General features: G+C 40.2%; 1 protein-coding gene across 1 annotated transcript; it reads right to left on the bottom strand.

Moving 5' to 3' along the window:
* Positions 1-341: 341 nt before the first annotated feature.
* wdr17 (WD repeat domain 17) lies at positions 342-23,545 on the bottom strand. Its single transcript, XM_041933366.1, has 31 exons — positions 23,423-23,545; positions 22,704-22,887; positions 22,367-22,597; positions 22,025-22,135; positions 21,587-21,727; positions 20,835-20,957; positions 20,238-20,425; positions 19,950-20,118; positions 19,599-19,690; positions 15,094-15,176; positions 14,883-14,969; positions 14,167-14,331; positions 13,350-13,465; positions 12,703-12,789; positions 12,287-12,436; positions 11,852-11,982; positions 10,611-10,736; positions 9,723-9,878; positions 8,615-8,679; positions 7,570-7,702; positions 7,236-7,324; positions 5,926-6,025; positions 5,577-5,716; positions 5,044-5,155; positions 4,766-4,907; positions 4,015-4,117; positions 3,760-3,861; positions 2,972-3,070; positions 2,592-2,659; positions 2,257-2,354; positions 342-2,158 (listed from the first exon to the last, which is right to left on the bottom strand). The coding sequence occupies exons 1-31, from the start codon at positions 23,543-23,545 to the stop codon at positions 2,039-2,041; spliced, it is 3,834 nt and encodes a 1,277-aa protein (XP_041789300.1). The 3' UTR covers positions 342-2,038.
* Between the last annotated feature and the right edge of the window lie 1,417 nt (positions 23,546-24,962).

The raw sequence follows: 24,962 nt of genomic DNA on the forward strand, positions 1-24,962 counted from the left end.
ACTTCAATATCTGATAAACCGTCAGGCTCAACACATGCTCTATGTGTCACAGACACTCTCTGTATCTGTAGGCTCAGCATTGTCTCTGTATCTTTTGTGTGCTTTGCACATTCTGCTCGCTGTCACTGCTTGTTGCTTTTTTCTTTTACTGGTGTCTTGTTGTTTGCTTCTATACTGTAGCATTTTTGAGTTTTTTTCTATCTGTATGCTGTTTTCTGTAGCATTATGGGTGGAGCACAATAAAGTCAAGTCTCATATAAAGCTGCAGTGCTCGCTTTATTGCAGTATTTTCTTTTATACAACAACTGAAAACAGTAATTCAGATTTATACCCTGCATATACATGCTCACATTTTGAGAAATTGCTAGCTGGAGAAAAGACCAAATAAATCACATATCTTATTCAATAAGAATCCCTCTTCACAAATAAAGCACGATGTCAGCTAATTTTTCATCAAGTGACAGCTAAGCTAGCCAATATCAAAATCTACCAAAACCATGCCCTTGTTTGAAACAGAACGATCCTCAGACACAAAGGTATTATTCATTGATGTAACTACATATGTTGGCTGAGTAAATTATACAATGGAGTTGGCCACTTAGCTGAAAAACAAAACAGTTATTATTAATTTTCATTTTTCTATTCCATTACTACATTTCACTCTCTGGCTTTTGTTTCTTTCTTTGTTCCAATATGTTTACCCTTCCCTTGGAATGTCCTATGTGTGTGTGTGTGTGTGTGTGTGTGTGTGTGTGTGGACATGGTTTCACTTGCTTGGGGACTTGCGTTTTGAGGACAAAACACATGATGAAGACATGAGTTAAGGTCAGGGTAATGGTTGGGGTTAGGCAAGTAGTGGTTAGGGTTAAGGTTGGGGTACGTCTCCAGGAAATGAATGTAAGTCAGTGGATACACCCCAGTCTCTAAAATTGCATGCATGTTAACTTTCCACCTGGGATGCATGGTGAGACCAAGTATGTGAGGAGAGAGGAAATGAGGAAATATGTTTTTAGTGAAATTAAATGTCCTTTCCTCTGAAACATCACGTGAAGCTGTCTCTATTTCTGATGACAAAGGCAGCCTTCAGAGCTGTAGAGACTGGTGATGAATTTGTGTCTGTGCGCACTGTGCTAATGCTAATAAAGGCACACAGTTATCAGTGCCACAGCAGCGTTGCCTTCACATGAACCATTTCTATTGGCAGAATGTGTTTGGATTATTTATTCATTATTTACATGTATTTATTGATATTCTGACAATGAATTGATTTAATGATTATGGTGTCTTTTTAACACTGGAAATGATTTATTGGGCTACACGTTTCAGGCACATTAATTTATGTCACTCATACCCCCAACACTCATCAGCTTCACATGTGACAGAATGGAAATGAAGAGAAATGATTCTTGCTGACTGACTGACAGAGTCCTGTGCTCTCTCTGACTTTCTGTCCACAATAAAAGTCAATGTGGGAAATGACAGATCATGTAAAGAAAAAAATCTTCTTCATAACAGTTTGGTTTTGTTTTGTTGTTCAGACCTACAATTAATATTTGTATTAAGAAGAACAACAGATTTGTAACTGGATGATGAATCAGAAAACAAATAAAATATGAAAACTTTGGAGCAATACACATGAGTTTAATTAGTTATCTGTCTTCACTCTTGTATGAAACTCCAGTGATGTTGTGATGTATCAGATCAGTTCAATCAGCTGCAGTGTCCAATCAATAACGGATATCCAATAAAGGGACATGTTGGCCAGTAAAAGACTTCTGTGAAGGCTGCTCTCCTGTATCCTTGCTCATTGCTCCTCAGCGATCCCTCCTTGTTCCTCACAGTACAAATCCGAGCTTTGGAACAACTTCCAGTTCAAGTGAGGAGCACGAAGCAAGGAAATATCAAATAAGAGATGTGGGATGTACCCTATGTGTCTATGTGATGTCCTCTGAAGTGATGGAATGTGTGTGTGTGAGTGTATGTGTGTGTGTGTGTGTGTGCGCTTGTGTTTGTGTGTGTGTGTGCGTGTGTGTGTGTGTTAGAAGGGATTGATGCGGAGTCCTGTTCCCAGAGGGGAAAACGGGTTAACTTTTGCCCACATTAGAGCATCATTAAGGGATATCGCTGATTTACCATCCTCTAGCAAAAACACTGGACCCTGCACATTGAAAAGAAGAATACCATTACAACAGGCACAAGGTATAAAGATGTATCAGTGTGGAGACAGACAAACTCATGCAATATAGAAACACACACCTGTATTCTGTGTCCAGTGAAACACGATAGCTGAACATCTGAGTGGCTTGGCAGATTGGATCCTGTCACATAATCAGCACCACACAAGACTAACGCAGCTATGAGAGAGGAAATAGGTTTCACTAGTGAATGATTACAAATATTTTTAAATGTATTCATTATCATCACGTTGCAACAATTATTTGTCCAAGACTCGCCAACTGAATTGATGGTCTATTATTATTTATGGAGCCTAGCAGGATAATGCTTAATTCTGCTTCATTTCTCCCTCTACACCACACTCAAATCAATCAGAGAGCCACTTGCACACACAATAGCCAACAGAAATGTTTCACCAGAGTCTGCCGGCTGGATTCTCCTCTCGAGGCAGCTGAACTCCTCTCTTTGATAATCTGATGGAGGACTATTGAAAACAGACAAGAGATACAATAGTGATGCTGTGCACATGCACATATGTACATATATTATAGTGTTAACAGTCACTGCTGGTGGAGCTATGCAGTGAATTTAAATATATGGTAGTGTAGACATAGATCAGCCACTTTTGCAGCAGTGGTGTCCACAATTGGCCACAATGCTGGCCTGATTGGTATTATTTGTATGGTTTTTTTTTTACAATGTTGTACTTCATGGTGTTATTATTAACATTCAATTGTAACATAATCTTTGTGTGTGTGTGTGTGTGTGTGCGTGCGTGCGTGTCTGTGTAACGTACTTGCTGTTACTTTGTGTGCAGGCCCGCCAGGCATCCAGCTCCACAGACAGCTGCTCAATCTTCAAAGGAACCCACACCTCCCTCCGCTTTAACAACTGACTGAGAAAAAGAAAGAAAAACATGGTCGTTGGACTGACTTACAAATTGTTCATCCAATTTCAACCTGACCAGCTGTGGAACTAAAGAAGTACTGAATGAGCAGCTTGACGTCAGGCATGAAATTATCAGTGCAAAATGCAGAGCCTGTTATCGCTGTATGCCCCACTTATTTTAAAAACACTTGTCCTGTAACAACTTTCAGTCCAAGAACAGGACTGTTTTCAGTCAGTATGTTCCTGCAGACTGAAAAAAACTCAAGAATGAAAAACAGTCGACAGGATTTTATTTAGAGAGCATATATTCAGTGTTTCTGAAGCACTGAGATGAGAAGCAATTGCATTGAAGGCTACACAGTTAGAGCTACTTATGTTGCTAATTACAGTGTCAAAAGTTGTCAATGATCTGTCTTAGATATATAATTACAGTCATCAGTGATGTGACCTCAGAACAGATTAAATAACTCTACAAACTACCACCAGCCTGAAACAGAAAGTGGATCAAACCACAGCTCAGTCAGATGAAACTGCATCACAAAGCTTATGAGGAGGTTTAAAATGCACTATATTTACCCAGCACATGCAAAACACCTCAGAAAAGATCATATTTCAGAGTTTAAATGAAACCATGTTTAATAAAACAATATTAACACACACACACACACATGCACATATAAAAACACATGTGTCTACCTGGTGTATTCATAGAGTGCAGGTACGATGCTGAAGTACTGTCTTCTAATGGCCAGCAGACCTCCAATATAACCACACAGGATCAGCAGCTCACTGCGGGATCTGCACACACACACACACACACACACACACACACACATACACATTAACAAAGACCTGGATGTTGATCAAGTCAGACAAAGAATGGGAAGTAAGCATACTGAACATAATTAAAATAACTATTAATGCTAACAATAAGAGAATAACTGTTCTTACTCAGTCAGTCTGGCCATGATAAGGCGGTCAGTTCTGACGTAACTCATCAGGTCTAGGATTGGCTGAACACTGTCCACTGTCCAGTCAGATCCTGTCAGCTGTTCTGGTGAGGAGGAAAATTAAAGAGAGCTTTAATTAGCTTTATTAAAACAGAAATTTGTGAATTGTCTTCAGTTTGATACAGCTTGAATTGTACTAGTAAGCAATAAGTTGTTGTTGTAACTAACTTGGTAACTCAGATAAGCGTATATCTTTGTAGTCAACAACTTTGACGAATGTTTTGATTGTAGTTCACTGTATTTTTCATCATATCAATCGAAAACCACAGAGCTTTACGTTCTTCATAAAGATTGATTTGAAAATTGGTAATTCACAGATTACAGCTGCAACAGCACCAGCATGTGGGCGAATCGTCAAATGGCTAAACTCATGATAAAATATGATATTGCCTCACTTATAAATCAAAAGTGACAACAGCATTGGAAAAAAAGCACACACACATTTTTTCACTCATACCAAAACTATGGCATGTCTGAATCTTACTTTTAGGACAGAGTGAACAAGCAAAGGGAAAAATGGAGGCAGTGCTAGTGAGTGTCATCAGGTCCAGTATTTCGGCTTGTTTCCTCTTTTAACTCAAAGCTACCATGTCAAATGCAATATATATATAAATTATGATATAGAAATATTGCCAATTGTTTCATAGTAGAGGTCATTTGACAGATGTAAGCTAGGTAACAACACACAATACCTTTAATGTGATCTATCCCTATCTGAAGGGCGTTCTCAGGTTCAGAGCTCAGCAGGTGGAATTTAACTGCTGAAAACAAATCTCCTTCACACATAGCTGCTTCTGCCAAGGCCTTGCACTCCTCTAATGAAGGGAGACCGCACTTGAATGACACAAAACACATAATCATAGTCACTATAATCATCATAAATGTTAATATCATCAACATCAGATGTGGTGCTTCCATTCCATTTCATCCAAAATATGTATTTCATTTAATTTAATGTTTCCCAACTCACCCTTTCATGTAATTGGTTGATTTCAGCAGCACTTCCTGGGTAAAATGCACACAGCTTAGCCAATAAAATGTGGTTCTCAGGAATCATTTGCAGCAGGTCAGCTGAGCGCTCCCTAAAGGTAAGCACGGAGAAGATAGAAATGCTTTGCAGAGACTTCGCCTTAGAAGCAACCACTGTAGATGTGTAGTTGTGCATTGTAAAGCTGAGGTGAATATTGGTTGATTAATAAAATCCAAGCTGAAATAGGCTGGCACTCATCCTCACTGCCTGGCTACACGTAAGTAAAATTCAGTGTCCTGCTCCACAGAGACAAGTGTACTGCCTATAGTCACCATCACTGTTCCACCCCAGGTTTCAATGCACTGCTTTCAAAACCAGCAAGTGTCATAATGTCAAACATAGCATGTAAAAGAATTTTTACATTTGGCTTAACAGCAAACCATATAATGGCAGTCTCATTTAACTCATCACAGGAAGTTAGCTAGCTGTATATGAATGATGAAGCATTCCCTATTTGGACATACTGAACATACCATGTAGGTGCAGTCATGTACTTCCTGGCCAAGAGTTCAAGGCAGTATGCAGTGCTCTGATTGGCAACCTCTCCTAGGACGAGACCCACACATGCAGCCAACTCCAACTCATTACCTCGGATCAAACTAGACATGGCTAACTAAAAACACAACACACACATACAGACACATTTCAGGCACATTTTTTAAAATTAGTTTTTTTCTTATTAACATTAATGATCAGTCATGATAAGGAACAGGCATGTGAATCCTCACACAATACTCTTAAAGCAGAGCACAATGTGTATACAAACATACGTAAATATACTGTATGTAACTAAGGGCGACTTGTGCAGACTCTGGTTTGTACCTTGACATTGTCCACAGCTAGGTGGCAGCATGCTGCCAGGACAGAGCAGCCGTCCTGGAAGTACCACTCAGCTAGTTCCTTACATACCTTATGGAGGAGACTGGACAGAAAAAGAAATAAAGCCAGGGACTGTGATCAAAAGACACCAGCTCACAAAGTCTCTGGATTCACTTCAGAGAGCAGTTAAATGAACCTACAATATCCTAGCAAGGACGCCAGGCTCAGTTTATTTTCTATAAGACTGAGGGACAAGGTGCAGTTTGTTTCATATTTGTTTTTCATTTTTGTTTTTTCATTTATTTTTTTGCTATTCTACATTAAAATAGTTGTATATATGTTCTATGTGTGTGTAGCATGAAGGAGCTACAACTTACATTTCATGTAGCCACGTGTTGTAAAATGACAAATAAATTCCTGTGATTGCTAGAGTCTAGGTATGAGTCTCTGTTTGATACTGTATGTGATGCATTTTTCTATGACTTTTTTATTCATTCAGATTGCTCACATGGGAACATTGTCACACAAATATTAGGTTATAAATATTAAACATGATCTACTTATAGTGAGGATTGGAATGAAAACAGCATATTGAGTGTCAGGACATGTGGATGTGCAAAAGAGAAATAGATTTTGCTGCAGGAGTCATTTAATATGGACATTTTGATATTTTTCACTCTGAAACCTGATGATTGTTGGAATATATTAGAAATGAGATGAATCCAAGCTCACTGCAGCCTCTGGTCTTGAATGAGCATGCTACAAACTTGATTTTGGATTTTGATTGGAAAATAATTTCATAGTACAGTTTTCAAATGAATCTTAGTTCCTCATGACCGCCTTAATGCTGCAATGTTTTTCCATGCTGAAAATAATTATTTTACCAAATTATATTAACAATATTGTTCATAAAAAAGTCAAATTTAAAGAAGTGTTTGAATGTTCAGATTTGAATGTTCAGATTTTTTCACATTTGACATTTGCACTGGATAACAACACTGTATGTTAGCGCAGAGCAGCTTCTATCTGAACGTACCTGTATCAGATGTGTCAGATTTGTGCTGCAAATTTTGGTTCAATGTTTTAAGCTCAGGCCAAGTTACACAACAAAGGTGAATCAATAACAGAATGATATTATTACAGTATGTAGAGTAGGTCTCAGTGAAATTAATGTAAATTTATGTATTGTTCTCTGAAGTTATAGAAATACGACGGTGTGCATGTGCATGTGGCTGTGCATGTGCGTGCACACATGAGTGTGTGTGTGTGTGTGTGTGTGTGTGTGTGTGTGTGTGTGTGTGTGTGTGCTAAACCTCTGGTATTGTTGTCTGTTGTCCACATCATTAGTTGTGTGGTTGACTGGGGAGCTTTGAGGTGTCCGAATGTTGCCTTCACATGCTCCCTAAAAGTAAAGAAAATGATCATTTCATTATTTCTGATCAATATTATCACATCTATCAAAATTACTGTTCAAGCATTTCCTCACCTCTCTGTCTTTATCTCCTGACTCATTTATCCACATCTCCTCATGCACCCATCTGTAACTACTGTATTCATTCAGGATGTACCATTCATCTCCCCATAAAGAAAACCTCTGTTACCTGTCGCCTCATTACTCCATCTGTGTCTTTAACCCCCCCTTCATACCTGTGCTATTATTAAGGCTTCTAGCAGCTGTCCTCTGCCAGTGAAGAAAGTTACAAGTTTTTTTATTTCTCCTGTGGCGATGCAGTATGGGATAGCGTCATCATTATCCTCAGCCATCAGCTGGTCAGCTCTCCTGTGACATGAGCATATTTAAATTACATATACAAATAATTATTACTATTTAATTCTAATTATAGAATTATTATATTCATATACCTGCACATAAACATAATGAAACACACAAATAAATTGAAACGAGTAAAATTAAGACAACAAAATGAATAATCAGAGTGAAACTGTAACAATACTAACAGTGGTGGAGCTTTGTGTCTTATGAAAGGCTCCAGAAACACACAACTGTTCATGTGGGCTGCTGGTATATGACTCTGCAGTACACTATTCACAACACACATATATAGAATATATTCTTTTTGACATTTTATGAGATTCTTTAGAATCTAAAATTATTTAGGGGCCTCTTCCTGATCTGCTGAATAATCAGCAACCGTTTTTTATGCACTTCCCCTTCTGTCTCTCAATATACTGTAAAGCATATTCTGAGCGTTAGAGAAAACACGGCTCTAGGGGAGCATTTTTATGTACACAAAAAACAAATTGCAGAGAAATTTCAACCTAACAGAATTTTCGATTTAAAAAAACATGGGAAAACCCCCAAATAACAAGCCTTACATTAACGTAATACCCAAACAAGAGCTACACTTAAGTCCACATGGAGAAAATTATTGGGTGGATACAAAAGACATTTTGACAAGTCATAGCAGGAAAAGTACAGGTAACATAATAGCATTAATCAAGGCTATACTCTGCCAGTTTCACTGGTTCTGCTTAGTGGAGCACATCGCTGATGTTATCAATAACACCTGTGCTTTTCCTGCTATGCTGAATCAAAAGGCTTATAAAAGCAACAACATCATGCATCCTAATGCAGCTCGAGAATAAATACTACCCTTTCTAAAGAGTGGAACATGTGTTTTGTTGAGACTGTGTCAGGGAGGGTTTGATTCAACTCTTAAACATGGCTTACCTCTGCATGAGTTTCTTCCAGTACTTCATGGAGACTCCTGGTGCCACAGATAATGCTTTCTCCCACTGAAAGAGACATAATAATACTCATTCTCCATTAGATTAAGTTACATTGTCAGTATAATGACTACTGTGAACATTACCAGCTGCAACAACACGGCTGCTATTGTTTTGTGTGTGTGTGTGTGTGTGTGTTTGTGTGTGTGTGTGTGTGTGTGTGTGTGGAGGGGGGGTTGTGTGTGTGTGTGTGTGCGTGTGTGTGTGTGTGTGTGTGTGTGTGTGTGTGTGTGCGTGTGTGTGTGTGTGTGTGTGTGGAGGGGGGGTTGCGTGTGTGTGTGTGCGTGTGTGTGTGTGTGTGTGTGTGTGTGTATGGAGGGGGGGTTGTGTGTGTGTGTGTGCGTGTGTGTGTGTGTGTGTGGAGGGGGGGTTGTGTGGGTGTGTGGGTGTGGGTGTGTGCATGTCTGTGTGTGTGTGTGCGTGTGTGTGTGTGTGTGTGTGTGTGTGTGTGTGTGTGTGTGTGTGTGGAGGGGGGAGGTGTGTGTGTGTGTGTGAAGTACTCCTGGCTCAGAATGTCAACATGTTGACTGGTTTGCAGCTTCTCTTTCTTTTTCTTTCTGTCTTTTTCTGATAATAGAAGCAGAATTGCAGTGGCTGTGATCAAATATACTTAAAGCTAAGAACTGAGTGGTTTGTTAGACCCTATTTAACAAAGCCCCTCTGCCACTGCTGTAACCCACCACTAAGGAAGGAGTCCTAAAACCAGCCCATCTCTTTTCAACTTCTTTCACTTCCAGTTTTCACTTGCAGGCTCCAGAATGACAAGCAAAGCATTTTGCTGGCTTCATTGGCTCTACAATGGCAGAGGCACAAATGGGGGTGAACACCAGTGTTCTGATGATTGCTGGGGACCTTTTGTTGGTCTACAGCCTTTGTTTACAGTATAATAAACTTTCCCTTGCATTTGACACTGTATGAAATGTTACCAATGGCACTAAGGTGGAGCCAGCCACTGATGGTCCAAGTCTCACTAGAGTCTGAGTCATGTGCTTTCTTGAGACGAAAATGAATACACAAACGCTTGCACATGCACACACACACACTTTCCATACCTGCCCTAGCTCCACCATTAATTCACAGTATCGCTGAATCTGTCCCAGTCTCAGATGGATGTCTGCTGCTTCTTTCAGCCTTTCCTCTTTACTTGGAGCTCCAATACCTCCTCCAAATTTAGACATCTTGACTATAGTGAGCTCCTGCGCTTCAGACTGAAAAAAAAAATAGAACAAAGGTGAAGTGAAATAAAGGACACTGTGGAAACCCAGATAAATGTCTGTTTGAACCATTTTAAATGGACTTCAGTTGAACAGACTGACATTAGTACTCACGTAGTGTGTAAATACAATGGATGAGTTAGTGTATGGATAAGGCTGGGCAGGAAAGCCAAATTCCATCTGCAGTTGCTGGGCAGGTTTCAGTGCTTATTAATAAACAGTCAGCATGCTTTTTTTGAGAGGTAGACATGAATGGAATCAGTAGATTTCCATTTGAATCATCTGTGTTCTGAACAGTGTGAACTAAGTGTAGTTCTGTATTAGTTATCCTAAGCTTTCATTATTTTTATTCGATGAATGTTCTGTTACTTTTGCATTCACTGTGCTTTTCCTTATTTCTGGCTAGGATTCTCTTCAAGAGCGTTGTCAGGAGACAAGTATTTGTGTTGGTGCAGCTGCTTGTACTTGACTGTATAAATCATTATTGGGATAAACAACAAGCAGGCCAATAGTGCTTATCTCCCTGTTTAGATGGAGGAATCAGGAATTTATTTACTTGAAGCACACTTCTCTGCGTTCATCCATTCAGTTATTTGATTGGTTGTCTTTTGCAAACGTTCATTTGGGGCAGGGCTTATAACAAACTGTTCCTTCACAGCGTGGTCTCTCTGGGTCTCTGCACACAGGGGAACCTTTGTATTTTAACAGGAAATTAGAGCTCGGTACCGTTTTAAACTTGAGCAGGTGTTTCATGTGCATCACTCCTTTGCTGTAGCTGGCTGGGAGCAGTGAGTCGTCCTGGCCGTTAATGACTGACACCAAGTCCCACAGGTTACTGCTGCCACCTGGAGGCTGGCACAGGATGAAGTACACACAGATGTATTCAGAAACATGCCCCCTCACACAAAGAAAACAAATAAGAAACATTGATTTATTGATGCAAAACTATGTTCAGTGCAGTTGTTTATATGTTGCCATGTTTCCCAGCATTTCAGCGATTTTTTCTAGCAGTATTTTAAATTTGTATGTAACAATGTATCAAATTATGTGTCTGCTGTTGAGTGTTTTATAGGATGTGGAGATATTAGATTATTATTGATTAATGACACAAAATAAATTGGAAAAAGTGGTTGGAAATAGACTTGTACAAATTTGCTGCGTATTTATCATTCATATATATTCAGACTGTATTTTGATATTTTCTCTTTTCTTAAAGAGAAGCTCTATCAAGGCATTGTCACTTCTAATCTCTATGTTTGATTTGCATTTCCATTTTTGCAACAGTTAAAATAAGCCTCATGTTGTGGAATCAACAATGCTGCACTTATGGTTAAACCATAGGAAGGATGTCAGTTAACCTCTCTGAACTCAAGTACATACACAACATTAAGAAAGTCGCTCATCACTATTTAATCAGATACCTGCAAGCTTTTACAGGCTTTTGTAAATATAACAAATGTAAAATAAAAGCCTGAGGTTGCACTGAAAAGGTATCAAAGCTATTTGGAATAAACTTTGAGTGCTAATAATGTTCCCTTATTTCCTCACTGTCCTGCTGCCTCAGATCGATTAATTAACCAGCTGGTATAAAATATATAGTGACAGCAACAGTGAGAACCTTAAGGAAAAGTTTGCAAACAAGACATTCAGATATATTTTAGTTTTATAGCTGCATTTGTGCACTGATTTCTAGAACTGCAGTTCTAAATGAACATCAACTGGGCACAGAATATGGTAGTCTGCAATAAATGTATTTGGTTGTGAGCTTCCAATGTAAACTGTACACACATTCACTAGCAGAAACATACTACATATGTGCACAACTAATTTGAGGCAAAATCTTTTCCTAGCTGTGTGTTGCATACTGTGAAATGAACCACTGAAAAAGCAAACATGGGTGAAACTGTGTCAAATGACTGAAGGTGTCATCAACACCAATGATATATGAGCATTCAGAATGTTGTTACCGAAAAGCTTTCAGAAAACCAGCGTAGCTTCTTGGCCCTGGTGTCTAAGGTCAGTTTATCCAACTCCTGCTTAATGTCTCGAGACACTTTACCACAGAGCAGCGGTGGTGAGCTGGGAACCATAGCAGTGTCTGCAGAGACACACAATTCGCATGCTTCAGTGAGGTTTCAGAACACAACACCATTAAACAGAATAGTTCAGGGGGTTTTGCTGTAATAACATGACTTAATTTGGTGACATTATAGTAATACAGCTCAGCAAGTTCAACACATTCCCTCATCTGAGAATCTACATGGCTCATTGAAAACATTTTATGGTTGATTTAAATATGAAAAGCTGAACATATCCTCTGGGGTGTGCAGCATAGGTTAAAAGACAGACACCTATGTGATACTGAAAACTTTGTAGTAGACCCATGTGGAGTCTGTTCTCACCTGTGTTTCCTATGATCTTTTCCCATGGCTGGTCAGTAAGGATGTTCAGCAGCAGTGGAGAGATGAGGGGTGTGAGAGACCACAGCCTCACTGTACTGTCTCTGCTACAGCTGGCCATGGTAAAGGGACGACTCTGATGACATGTTAAACCTACAGACACATACACAGATTGGTAAATACTGAAAACAGAAATAATGGGCAAAATAACTCACTTTCATATACCACACCCTTCTAAAACCAACAAAAACTTTTGTTTATTCTATGTTTATCTAATTTGATCAACTTCTTTTAATGTAACCAATAGTTTTATTTCCTTTTCAATGAAGGACCTCATTCATCAGACACCTCATACTGTACTTGACGCCCATCATGTATCTGCAGTGTTAATATTCTTGTAGGGTGTGGTTCTCTCTTACCATAGACATCGGCTCCATGGTCATAGACTGTATCTAGACATGTGCCATCTCTTGTGTCCCACACTCTGATTGTATAATCCCAAGAACCTACAAAAAATGTCAAATGTCGCATTTTACAATTTAAATGCAACCCACTCTGACAGCATAGTCCCATCACACATATGATTGCATTACATTACACAGCCCTGTCTCCAACTCTGAGTCTTAGCATTTGGGCCAGTTTACTTCCGTACAAAACCGTTAACAAAATGGGTTCAGAGATTTCAAGATTTTTAGACAGGCAAAGTTTAAAATGATGGAAGGAGCTTTGAACTTTGAAATACTACATGGAGAGATTATATTATATTTGTTGGGTTGGTAAATTACCTGTGCCATAACATTATCATTAGCCACATAAGCTAATTATTGTTATTAATGATGTGACGTAGGAAATGTCAGCTGGCTGTACCATCACATGTATCAGCATTTTACAATTTTAAATTTTACAAGACATTTTCTTGTGCCCAATTTTTTTTAAAGAGAAGGTAAACATATAAATGGAATTCTTCTCTGTCACATATAGTAGACTATGATAACATACTGATCACAAAACAGTTAGTATAAAAGAAGATGAATGGAAAATCAAACAATGCTTTTAGTGACAGTACCTGAAATGAGAAGGTAAGGAATCTCTGTGTTCCACATCAAGCCTCTGACTGGAGCTTTATGACCACTCAGCACATTGATACACACATCCTGTGTGTAGTCCCATATACGAACAGTACTACAAAAACAGATACACAAGAAATTCTTTTTAATTCATTTGAAATGAAAACCTTTAACAGCATTTGAAATAATGTAATAACTTAGAGTTGGTTGTTGTCGAAAGTTAGTCTCTGTAAAAGACGTGTCAATCAATTTAGAGAGTGATAGCAGGTTCTAATCGGGTGTTTTGAATTTTAGCGGTGGGGTGGCACTTTTGGATCAGGGATAATTCAGTTATTGTTATGCACAAGCCATCACATCACAAAGATCTCTGGATGATGATCTCAGATGAAAGCATTGATTTACAATGATAAATACTGTCAGGCAAATTTTTTTGTGTCAACTTCACAAAACCTCTACAAAAATCATGCCTGTATCTGTTAGCAATGGGACTGCATCCTCCACATTGTGAGACTTTCTTTTTTTTAATTTGTGGCTCCCATGCCAGTCAGGGTTTTAAGAAGACACATTAATTCATGTGGTTTATATTTGCCAATCAATACCTCCGAGCTGTAAAAACACAGTGTCCACATTTTTGTAATTCACACATGTACTCTTCATGCTTTATGCTCAATATTATTATTTGATTCCTTGTTCTTGTTTTTGTACCTTATCATCTGCTGCTGCAGTGAAACAGATTCTCCATTAAATGGCCGTCCCATCCAAGAAAAACATTTTGAAATGTCTATATTACCCCTAGCTCTCAGGGTCTGCACTCACCCGTCATCTGATCCAGAACAGAGTATCCCCTCTCTCAGTGGAGACCAGCGAACATGGAATACTTTCGCCAAGTGCCCAGTGAAGACCTTCAGAGGTTGATCGGAGCTGGTGGCCAGGTAGTACACACGGACATTTTTATCCTCACAGCCTGTTGCTATCATGTCCCTACAAAGAGAGAGAAAAATGCAGGATGATATGTATAAAACTGTGTTCACGAATACCAGATGACACAGAACCTCTATTATTGACAGTATGAATGGTCTTTAACATCAATGTAGACAAGGCTTGGAACTGGTCTGATTTTGAATTGACAGTAATTTTGTCTGTGGTGCACTCATACTAAACGTACAAGTAGGTCCTTTTTTCTCTCAAAGACAAATTTGTTGCAATTCAACAAAAGACAGAGGCGCTGAACACATTTGTACCTATTTTACTTGTTTTTTGTTTGTTTTATTTATTTTACTTCACTTCTATTAGCCCTCTTCTTGACTTTTTTTAAGATAATGGTTTGCTTATCTCGTAATATCTTGTGATTGTATTTTAATGTGCTGTTTATTTGAAAAGAATTTTGCTTGTTCCGTCAATTCAAATAAGTGAAATAAAGAAAACAGTAAAACTAATTAATAGGTCTGCCACGTAGCCAGTTTCAGCATGTGGTAACTGTCTAATGCTTACTTTCCTCACTGAGAAAGATGCCAGATAAATAGAGGTCTTACTTGTTGTTCTGGCTCCAGTCACATCCAAATACAGCAGCAGGATGTTTGTACTTATGGAGGATTTTTCCATCGATAGTCCGGATGATACTGTTGTCCAAACAACATAAAACATACAAGACTCTCTCTGAAGGACACATATTATGCTTCATTATATTCATTATGGAAAAACTCTTCTCAGAATACAGGTCTGCCAGGGAAGATAAGGACTTACCAGAATCCATCTCCACTACAGGTAGCGATCCTTTTCGAATCCTTATGGCTCCATGATATACAAAATATACCATTCTTACCATGCTGGAGGAAGACAGAGAGGTGTCATTGCAGACAGCAGACATGTTTATACCAGCTATCATTTTTAATAAGATGTTTCACTAATCTGCTCCCTAATGGTTCAATCATATTTTTTTGACAGATCTCACATCGTTTTACGTAACAGCTGTTAATCAGAGCATATGTCAGGTCAGTCATGGTGTACCACAGGGATCTGTACTCGGTCCTATTCCGTTTTCTATCTACATGTTGACCCTTGGTACATTAATCAATTGTTACAGACTTGGGTCTCATCTCCATGCAGATGATACTCATCTTTACATCTCCACCAAGCCTGACACCTGTCATCAGCTGGTGAAACTTATTATGAAACTTATTTTGTGTTTACTTGCTGCCCTTGGGACACATTTCCTGAAGCAGTCAGTGATTCCTCGAAGCGGGTACAATTTGAAATGCCCTTGTTATCACTGGATGTGCATTAATTTCGTGCATTTGAATGCACACAAATCATCATGCCTGTTGATCCAGCTAGATTGCCATTGCCCTCTACAGATTTTTCCATTAACCTTGATGGCTGCACAATCTCTCAGACCCATTCATTTAAGAATCTGAGGATAGCTTTTAGTCATTCGCTTACATTTGAGCCACACATCAAGTGTACAATATGAACTGCCTTCTGCCACCCCCGTAAAATAACCAAACTTCTCCCCCTCTTGTCACTGTCATACTGTCAAGTGATGGCCCTGACTCATTTAGCACCCTGGAGTTTCACCTGTTGGAGAGAAACTTTGGACATGCCACCAGGAAGACACTGAAGGCAATATATTTTGGAGGCTTTGGAGGGTTTGTCTCACACACCACCTCGAACTGCATATACACACATTTTAAACTGAACATCCACAAACGTCAGAAAGGCTGGCCCACTGGCCTGACGGAGCAGCTCCTGAGGAAGACTGAAAGGTCACCTGGTCCGACCAAGCTAGTCGTGGAACTCAGTTAAGCAGTAACTTGCAGTGGATGACTGTAGAATGTAACAAGCAGATGTAGCTACACTAGATAGACAGGTAGCTTATTTCTCTGAAAAGCTAAACAAACATCAGAAGGTGTATTCCTTATTCCTGCGGGTTTTTGTAGGTGGTCAAGCATTTTCAAGTATATATATATATAGCCTTAATACATATAGAATTTACATAATACATATGTATATGTATATGTATATGTATTGATACATCCCTGGTGACCTAACAATTTGGATCTTTAAACTCAGCAACATACTTCATCATTGCACCTGGCATAGGTGTAACTGAATCCCTTAAATCCCTTATCATTTTGTGGTCCCTACACTGTTTGTTTGGGTTTTTTTACATAGGGGAGAGAAATGACATGATCAGCACTCCTGAGGGTCTTTCACATGCGCTGTCTGCTGCCTATGGGGCAGATATCTGAAGAAGATGTTAGCATAGAAGTGGAAAGTGTTGGGCTCAGCCGGAGGAGGTCAGTCTGAGACTTGATGATCTGATTTAGCAGAGTTGCAGTCTGAGTTTAAAGCCCTGATCATGGGGTTCTCCCCTCTTTTTCAGGATGTCCCAGGGTGCAAGTCTCCAGCTGTCCATGATATGGGTGTAGGCAGTCAAACAACACCTATATAGGCTAGCATCCTCTCAACTGCAGAGTTCGGGGAAGGAGTTGTCTTATATGTTGAGTATCAGGGCCAAAGAATTTGGCTAAAGTGAGAGGAGTGCTTGTCTCAAAACATGTCAAGACCTGAGTTGAATAACCTGACAGCTGTTGGTATAAAGGACCTGCGGTAGTGTTCCTTCTTACACACTGGAGGCAGCAGTCTGTCACTGAAGGAGCTGCCTAGGGCCCCCACTGTGTCATGCAGAGGGGTTGTCAATGATCCAATGATCAATGATATGTCATCCATGGTGTCCAGAGGGCAGTCCAGGACAGAGCCAGCTCTCCTGACCAGTTTATCTCTTTGTCTCTTTCTTTGCAGATGCAACCACAGAGTCGTAGAAAGTCCTCAGTAATGTCCTACATACTTCAAAGGACCTCAGTCTTCTCAGTAGATGGAGACAACTTTTGCCCATCCTGTACAGGGTATCTGTATTGGCGGTGCGGAGCCCCCGTGCTGCAAACTATCGCATCCAACACAGTCCCTAAGCCACACATACTGTGGTCTGTCGCAATAGTCCACGCAACCAGGTGACAGTCTACTCCAGCTCCTTCCAGCTTCCCCCTCAGCCCTGATGGCTGGATTGTGTGGCTCCTGTTGAGTGAGGTTGGGGGAGGGGTCAGTGGTCTGTAATGTGGAGTGGAGGGGGGTGAAATGGTCTGACGGGGGAGATGCCGGTGTAAGGGATGCTCAGGGGGGTGTGTAGAGAGGCACGCCACCTGGTCTGGACACTGGTGGGTGGGGGAGGGAACGGGAGTAGAGTCAAGCCCTCTTCTTCCCATTCAATAGGGCTTTGAGTAGAAACAGACCCTCATGGTAGGCACAGTGTTGTCCACACAGAAATTGATGTCCTCCCTGTGTGGACTGCAAGCAGTCCCTCAGTGCCATGCAGGACTCACATGCCTAATGGTTGGCTGTTGTTTAATCTCCAAAGTTATGTAGGCAGGTAATAAATGAACCAGGTTGTGGTTAGAATGGCCCAGTGTGGACAAGGGGTGAAGAGCTGTAAGCATCCTTTGTATTTGCATACAGTAAGTCCAGTGTTTTATATTCTCTGGTGTGACATTTGACATACTGGGTGAATGTGGGGAGAGCTGAAGACAGGGAAGCGTGGTTGAAATCTCCAGAGATGAGGTGGAGGGCCTGGGGGTGCGATGCCTGCAGCTGTGAAGCTACAGCGTGCAGGAGCTCACATGCTGCTGCAGCATTGGCTGAGGGGGATGTACATCGTTATTGCGATGAGGTAATATGGTCGAATGTTCACAAACATCGCTATGCCCCCACCTTTACTCTTACCACACTCCGTCACTCGCCTGTTCGCTCTCAGAAGGTGAAATCTGTCCAAAGCGACATGTGAATCAAGCGTGAGTTCATTCCATCACGTCTCCGTGAAGCACAGGGCTCATCAGGTTTGTGCATAACATAGGCACTGTATAAATCTACTTATATACATTTTGCATCCAAGGTGGAGCAGAGTTTGCTGGTCTCTGGACAGAGACAGCTACACACACACACGTACACCAATTTTGCTGAAAGCTAGAGCTATGATGACAGCCCACATTTCCCATCACTTTTACTTGAGTAATTTCTTTTGGGAGTAACTGTGCTTTTACTTAAGAATAGATTTTCAGTTTTCCACCCATCAATGCTTATAAATCTGCAGCAGCTCTTTGAGACATTACGAGAGGCAGGTCTTGTTTAAAATTTACCTAAATGTGAATGTTACTTGAGAAAGGGCAAATAACCTACCTTGGGCATTTGGAGAGAAGCCTGTGAGCATGTTTTTGGACGGGTGAAGTCCATATTGGTGTGTGAACCTGTGTTGCCTGCTCCCAATTTTGATGTACCTTTGAAGCTTGTGGTGGATGCTTGTAACATTGGAGTGGGATGGGACTCTTGCAAGCACATGAAGTTGGACAAGATAGGCCATTAGCTAATTTGTCTGATAAGCTAAACAAACATTGTAAGGCTTATTCAGCTGTGAAGAAAGAAAGCCTTGTGCCTTGTCTTGGTGGTCAAGCATTTTGAAGTGTGTGAAATGTGTCTCACTCAGTTTGAGAGGTTGAGGTGTACATGGATGACAATCCACTGACCTTCTTAGCCAAGTTCAAAACATCTAACTCAAGAGTGTTCAGGTGAGCAGTAGTTTTACAATCCAGTCCAGATGTCCAGCATGTGGCTGGAAAGGACAACATCTTGGCAGATGCACTGTCCCATATACCCATATCTATCTGAGGATCCATCTAGTCAGTTTCTGGTTTAGTTTGCACACTGTTGTGGTGGTTTCTTTCCAGAGTGGTAGATGGCAAATTATGATAGCTCTGTCATAGCAACAGATGTTTAAGCAAATTGAGTAGAAACATCTTTGTAAATAACAGTGAAGTGGGAATTTTAAAAAAGGAAGAAAAGGGGACCAAAAAAATACAACAATACAACATACCAAAATGGCAGGTATCACACGTTTTGCTTTTCTATGAGGGGAGGGATGTTACACACTTGAGGGTTGATGGCTCTGAATTGACTTTGTTGTCATTTTAACATTATTACCTGTGTATTACCTGTGTGTGTGTGTGTGTGTGTGTGTGTGTGTGTGTACCTTTAATGTAACATTATATTTTTCTTTTCTGTTATTTTTTACTGACTTGTACCGACACTCTCTGAGTGAAGTGCACTTTAAATGTACTGAAGTAGAAGTTTCGTAACTGATCTACTGGTGGTTTTCATACATTAATAAAACAGATTCAGTTTTAAGAGAGAGTCTAAGTTACCTCATTAAAGCGAGTGATGATCTTTCCTTTCCTGACATCCCAGATGAATGCTCCATTACGAGACGTCGCCCCTGCAATGCAGTTCAGGTCTCCTTCAAAACACAACAAACAGAAAGGTCACCAGCTTTGACATGAACATCAGATGATACATTTTACTGAGGTGATGCTGCTGGTGTAACATAGTTACAGGTCAGTTGGGGGATGTTAAAGCTGTGTTTGTGTTGTATTCATGTATGTCAGGTATGTAAGTCAGTGCTCAGTTCTTTCTGGTTTCACACACACACATTTTTGCGCGTGCTGTATGCATGCATGTGCTTGCGCACTGGATGTTTGGAGGTGAAGTTAATGTACCTGGAGCCCAGGACAGGGAGTAGACTACTCCTTCGTTGCCAGGGGAGGTGTAAACAGCTGTTAGTGTGTTTGTGTCCCAGATTTTGATAGTTCCATCAAAGCTAGCTGTGGCCAGCAAGTTTGGATCATCTGGCTTAAATTTACAGTCGAAGATAGTCTCTACATGACCCTAGAAACAACACAAATACAGAAAGATCAAAGAAAATCAGTACAAAGAATTTTCTTTTATTGGTTTGCTTCTTTAGTAATGTGTAACCTGTAGGCTATTGAGTACAAATCAATAAATACCAAGTCTCGCAGGAAGTCCCACTTCTTGGCCCCCATGTCATAGAGTCCCACCCCTCCATCCATGAAACAGCACACAGCATGGCCCGGAGGCAGAGAGAAGGACCGGTTCTGTGACAGGGTTGGGGGAGGTACTGCCTCGCTGGTGGAACTGGTGTGCTGACTTTTACTGGGAGAACAGGAACTCTGAGCTGTAGGGAGAGTAGAGGGGGTTGAAGACAGGAGTAGGAAATCTTGCAGAACATAATCCTTACATTTCTACATTTAGTCTCAAGATTGTTTCAGGGACAAAGTGCTGCTGAGCTAATCAAATGCAGCCTTACAGGAGAGGTACTACTGGTCAGTGGCTGCAATGGCTGCTTTCTACCTCGACAACTTACATTTAAGAAAAAACAAGATTTTTAATCTCTTCTGTTGTGCTTTGGTGGCTGACACACACACAGCTGTTCTTGAAATAAACTGTGTAAATCTTCCACTTGAAAGAATGTATTTTGCGATAAGACTTTGGTACCAACCTGAAAATAGAACTCTTGTACCTTGTAACTGTTGTGTTGCATTGATCACATTTGTAAATCCAAATGGCTTTATTCTTAATTTTACCTTTCTTGGCAAGAGGGGAGTTGAGGACATGCAAAGCATGAAATCCAGTCTTTTTCAGTTTAAAACTGTCCAAAGGAGTGGCACGAGACACATTCCATACTCTCAACACTCCAACCTGGGAGTCTGACAGACAAACAAACACAAAGTCAGTTTAAACATATCAAAGTTTTCTTCCATAATGCAAATGGGTGCATTACTGCATTTATAATATCTACCATCCGTTTTCATATCCACCCTCTCCTACTGTCTCTCTCCCCAGCAGCCTCTCAAAGTCACAACTGAAGCATCATGTTAAAGTGTTGTGTATATATCCTTCAAGTAATACAGAAATAAACGTGCTGAATGTATCTGCCCTTTAGTGTTCTCACTGATATAAAGCAGGGATGTTCACAGCACTTCACCTTCAACCAGGTATCTGATTCTGACCACCTGACTGCTGTCACTTAATGTAGGGACTAGTTAACTCAATCCTTGATCCTCTGATATTTCAAGGCAAGTGGTTGCCTGGTGGTGATTTTAGCCCAGGGCAGGGCACTGGAAAATTTCCCTTATTTCCATATACCAATTTTGACAGGTATGAATATGCCGGTAGGATGTATCGCTACATAGACAGGTACAACAACTGGTCCCATATACCAGCTGGCTGCTAGGTTGGAGGTTGAAAGGCAAGTCTAACCTGTAGCAGTAAAAACGTCCTGGCAGAAGGGAAGCCAGATCATACACATATCCCCCAGCGATATACAGGTCTTTACCTCCAGTGATGAACATGCCTGGTGCAGAGGGGACCCAAGCCAAACACTGAACGGATGCAGCAGATGAGGGGAAGCAGAAGGACGTGATACAAGCCAAGGCCTCACTGTCCACTAGCCTGATACCATTATGGAGATTGGAGACTGTGAGAGAGAGAATGTGTTCATCATTTAGCATCTGTGGTTGCAATTATAGTTACAGAGATTTTTGTAATAAATGATAGCTGAATGGTTACATGAATAGACAGGACAAAGTGTTTTGATTACTGGCATGTTATTTTATGGTTTGAACTTGTAATTCCTCAAACTGACAATAAATATACCATGAAATAAAACAGCAACTTAATTGTTTTATTCTGTCTTTTTATGTCTTTCGTCTCTTTTTAAATTCAAATCTAAATCTAACAAAGTCCTGCTGATGCTGTTAATATTTTGTCCAACCTAGTAAATAGTCAGTTGACAAAAGGTCCCATTCCAGAGCACTGACTGGGTCCTCTTCATCTGTCCCCTCTAACGACTCAGGACGCAACACATGCTTTTGGCTTTTACTCCCTAAAACAAGAGAGGAAAAACTCATTATTGAAGATGTGTGTGTTTACAGGCCTCATGTCTCTGCTAATAGAAACTAAACAGGAGAGTAGCGTTAGACATGTCATACAGTTAAGTTCAGAGTATATGCCTCCAGGCAAAGACTTTAAGTCAAAGGAATGTCCCAAGAGCTATACAAATACCTGTGGAAGAATGTGTTTTATTTTATTTTTAATGAGTTAAGGACATCTGTACCTGGCTGAAAAATTGACAAACTTCCGTCTGTGTGTCCGAACACCAGTTTGCCCTTTTTGGTGGGGTGCCATCTGAAGAGACAGATATCAGACAGGAAGGAGTGGGCTTCTTTATGCACTGTAACTCTGGGGTCAGGACCTCCATAAACCCAGATATACAGTGGACCGCGCTGGGAGACAAATGCCACTCCATCAGTTGAGTTCCAGCACCAACTGACTGATGTAGGGACACCTGAGAAGGAAGAGGAGATGCTGTGATACTTTATTGGTGGAGAGGACTTTACAGTAATCTAACTTTAAAGTGTGCCAATAAAGCCTGGTGTAGATCATCCACTGACCTTTAGTGTTGTCCAGTCTTGCTACAGCTTTTTGTTCTGCTACATTCCATATGATGAGTAGGTTATCAGCAGAGGCTGACACAAAGAGATCAGGGTTGTCTGGACACCAGCTGATGGCTGTGATGGTCTTCTTGTGCTCTGACATGATGGACCTCAACTTAAATTCATTATACTGCTGGTCCAACTACAACAAGAAGACAGAGAAATTTTTAAGAGGAATTTTTAAAAATTGACCTAAACAGTTCTGAACAGATGTTGTGCTATGGTGGGCTAAATTGTGTGGTGACATGATTTTATGAAACCTCTCTGCAGCCAGAGACACATGATTGTTGACAGTTTCTCAAAAGATTTTGGAGGTTCAGTTCAGTAATTCAGAGCTGTGTAGAACTGCAGACACTCCAAACAAAATGACTATTAAAAATGACATGGCTCAAATAGGTTGCAGTGTATTTTGTTTGAATGTGTGTATAATTCAGTTTGAAGGTTTGGATAGACTGCACTGTGTACAATCATGTTGTATAAGGCAGTACCCAGAAAACAGGAATTTTGGTTTATTGCCTATGGACACAGTGTGAATCTGTATGCTGTATTAGGTCAACCATTCATATTTTGTCAGTGACCCCACATTTCCCAGGAGCTGCCCCAGCAGTGTATATAATGCATTTTAGATTGTAAACATTCACCACCCTCACGAACACACGTACACACACACTGTTCACCTGGTAGATGTATATTGCCAAAGTAGCACAGTAGGCAAAGCGGTCTCCACTAGCAGCACACACATCTTTATTCCAGGGCTGACAGCCTGCTGCCAGCAAGCCCACCTGCTTCACTTTGGCCATCCTCACCTGGAGACACACAAACACATGCAGACACCAATTATGTTATATATAAGTCATTTTACAAATCTACAGATAAGTCGTTTTATGTATATATACTGTGTATTTTTAAATTCTGTTTAATGTTTATTAGTGGCCATGACTTCGTAGACAAGCAGGCATTTATTTCAGATGGAAACAAAGAACGTAATAGCAGTGATAAGCAAATTTTGATTATCACGACTAAAATGTATTTTGAACAGTGTCTAAAATCATCTGTCAGCTGAGAGACTGTGGGATGTGTTTACATTGCATTGCATTGTTAAAATTACATCAACACCTCTCTAAACAATTTTTATTCTGGATTGTGTAATGACTGCAGTGCAATATTGGCTGTGCTTTAAGTCATCAGATAAATTGATTCATTCATCATGGATTGAATTGCAGGGTACGGTTTTATTACAACCATAGCAACACTTACAACACACTAATATACTGCAAAGATCCACAGGTTGAAGAGGATTAGATGCTTAAAGAGAAAGAGACATGCAGAGAGGATTGAATTAATCTCTGCTGTGATTGGCTAAGACTGCTGCTTATCTACTGATTGAATACTGTTACTGTAAGGAACTGACTAATGAATGTACAGTTTGGTGGTATTCAACTGCATGAGCAGCTATACATCCTCACATCAAGAGCCCTAAAAAGAACCTCTTGAAAACACAGTTTCTTTTGTAAGTTAGTTGTCTTGTGATCAAACCAAAATAACCCAAAATGTTCCTCAGCTCTGGCGATCATTAAACCAATTCCTTGTTCAGGGTGTTTCTGAAAAGCATCTTCACTAAAGATGCTCGAAGAAATGATAACAGATTAGTGAGTATCTCCTACCCATCCACACAACTGTAAGAGCGTCTAAGTCCATAAACCTGCACGAAGAACTGTGAACTGTGTCATACTTGGTTTATTAGTTGGTTCCAAGGGATAGTGTATAAGGGTTTGGAGACATCATTAGTGGTTACCTCTAATGGGCTTGCTCACCCAAATCACAGAGGAGCAAAGAACCGAAAGAAGGGAAACAGGCAAGCAGGGATTTTATATCAAAGGTAATCTTCAAAAACCTGTTGACGAGTTAGCCCATGACCTCCTCCTGTAAGGTGCAAATTGAATAATTTGCATCTCCATTTCTCCCCGACCATTCTCTTTTTGATTAGATAATGGTGCAGTCATCTAAACAGTAATGATGAGGAGTTGTCACACTAGTGTTACACAGCACTTTGATGAAGGAACGTGTTATGCCATAAGTGGACCTCTCTGGGCATCCGATAATTTCATTCTACATGTATTAGTAAGCAAGCTAATGTCTTCCAAACAAGATGCGGGTATTACTTCTACTTCCTCTAATGTCACAAAATACCACTATCCTGATTTCCTGCGTCTCTTT

This window comes from Chelmon rostratus, chromosome 3 (assembly GCF_017976325.1).
Source record: "Chelmon rostratus isolate fCheRos1 chromosome 3, fCheRos1.pri, whole genome shotgun sequence".
NCBI classification, from domain to species: Eukaryota; Metazoa; Chordata; class Actinopteri; order Chaetodontiformes; family Chaetodontidae; genus Chelmon; species Chelmon rostratus.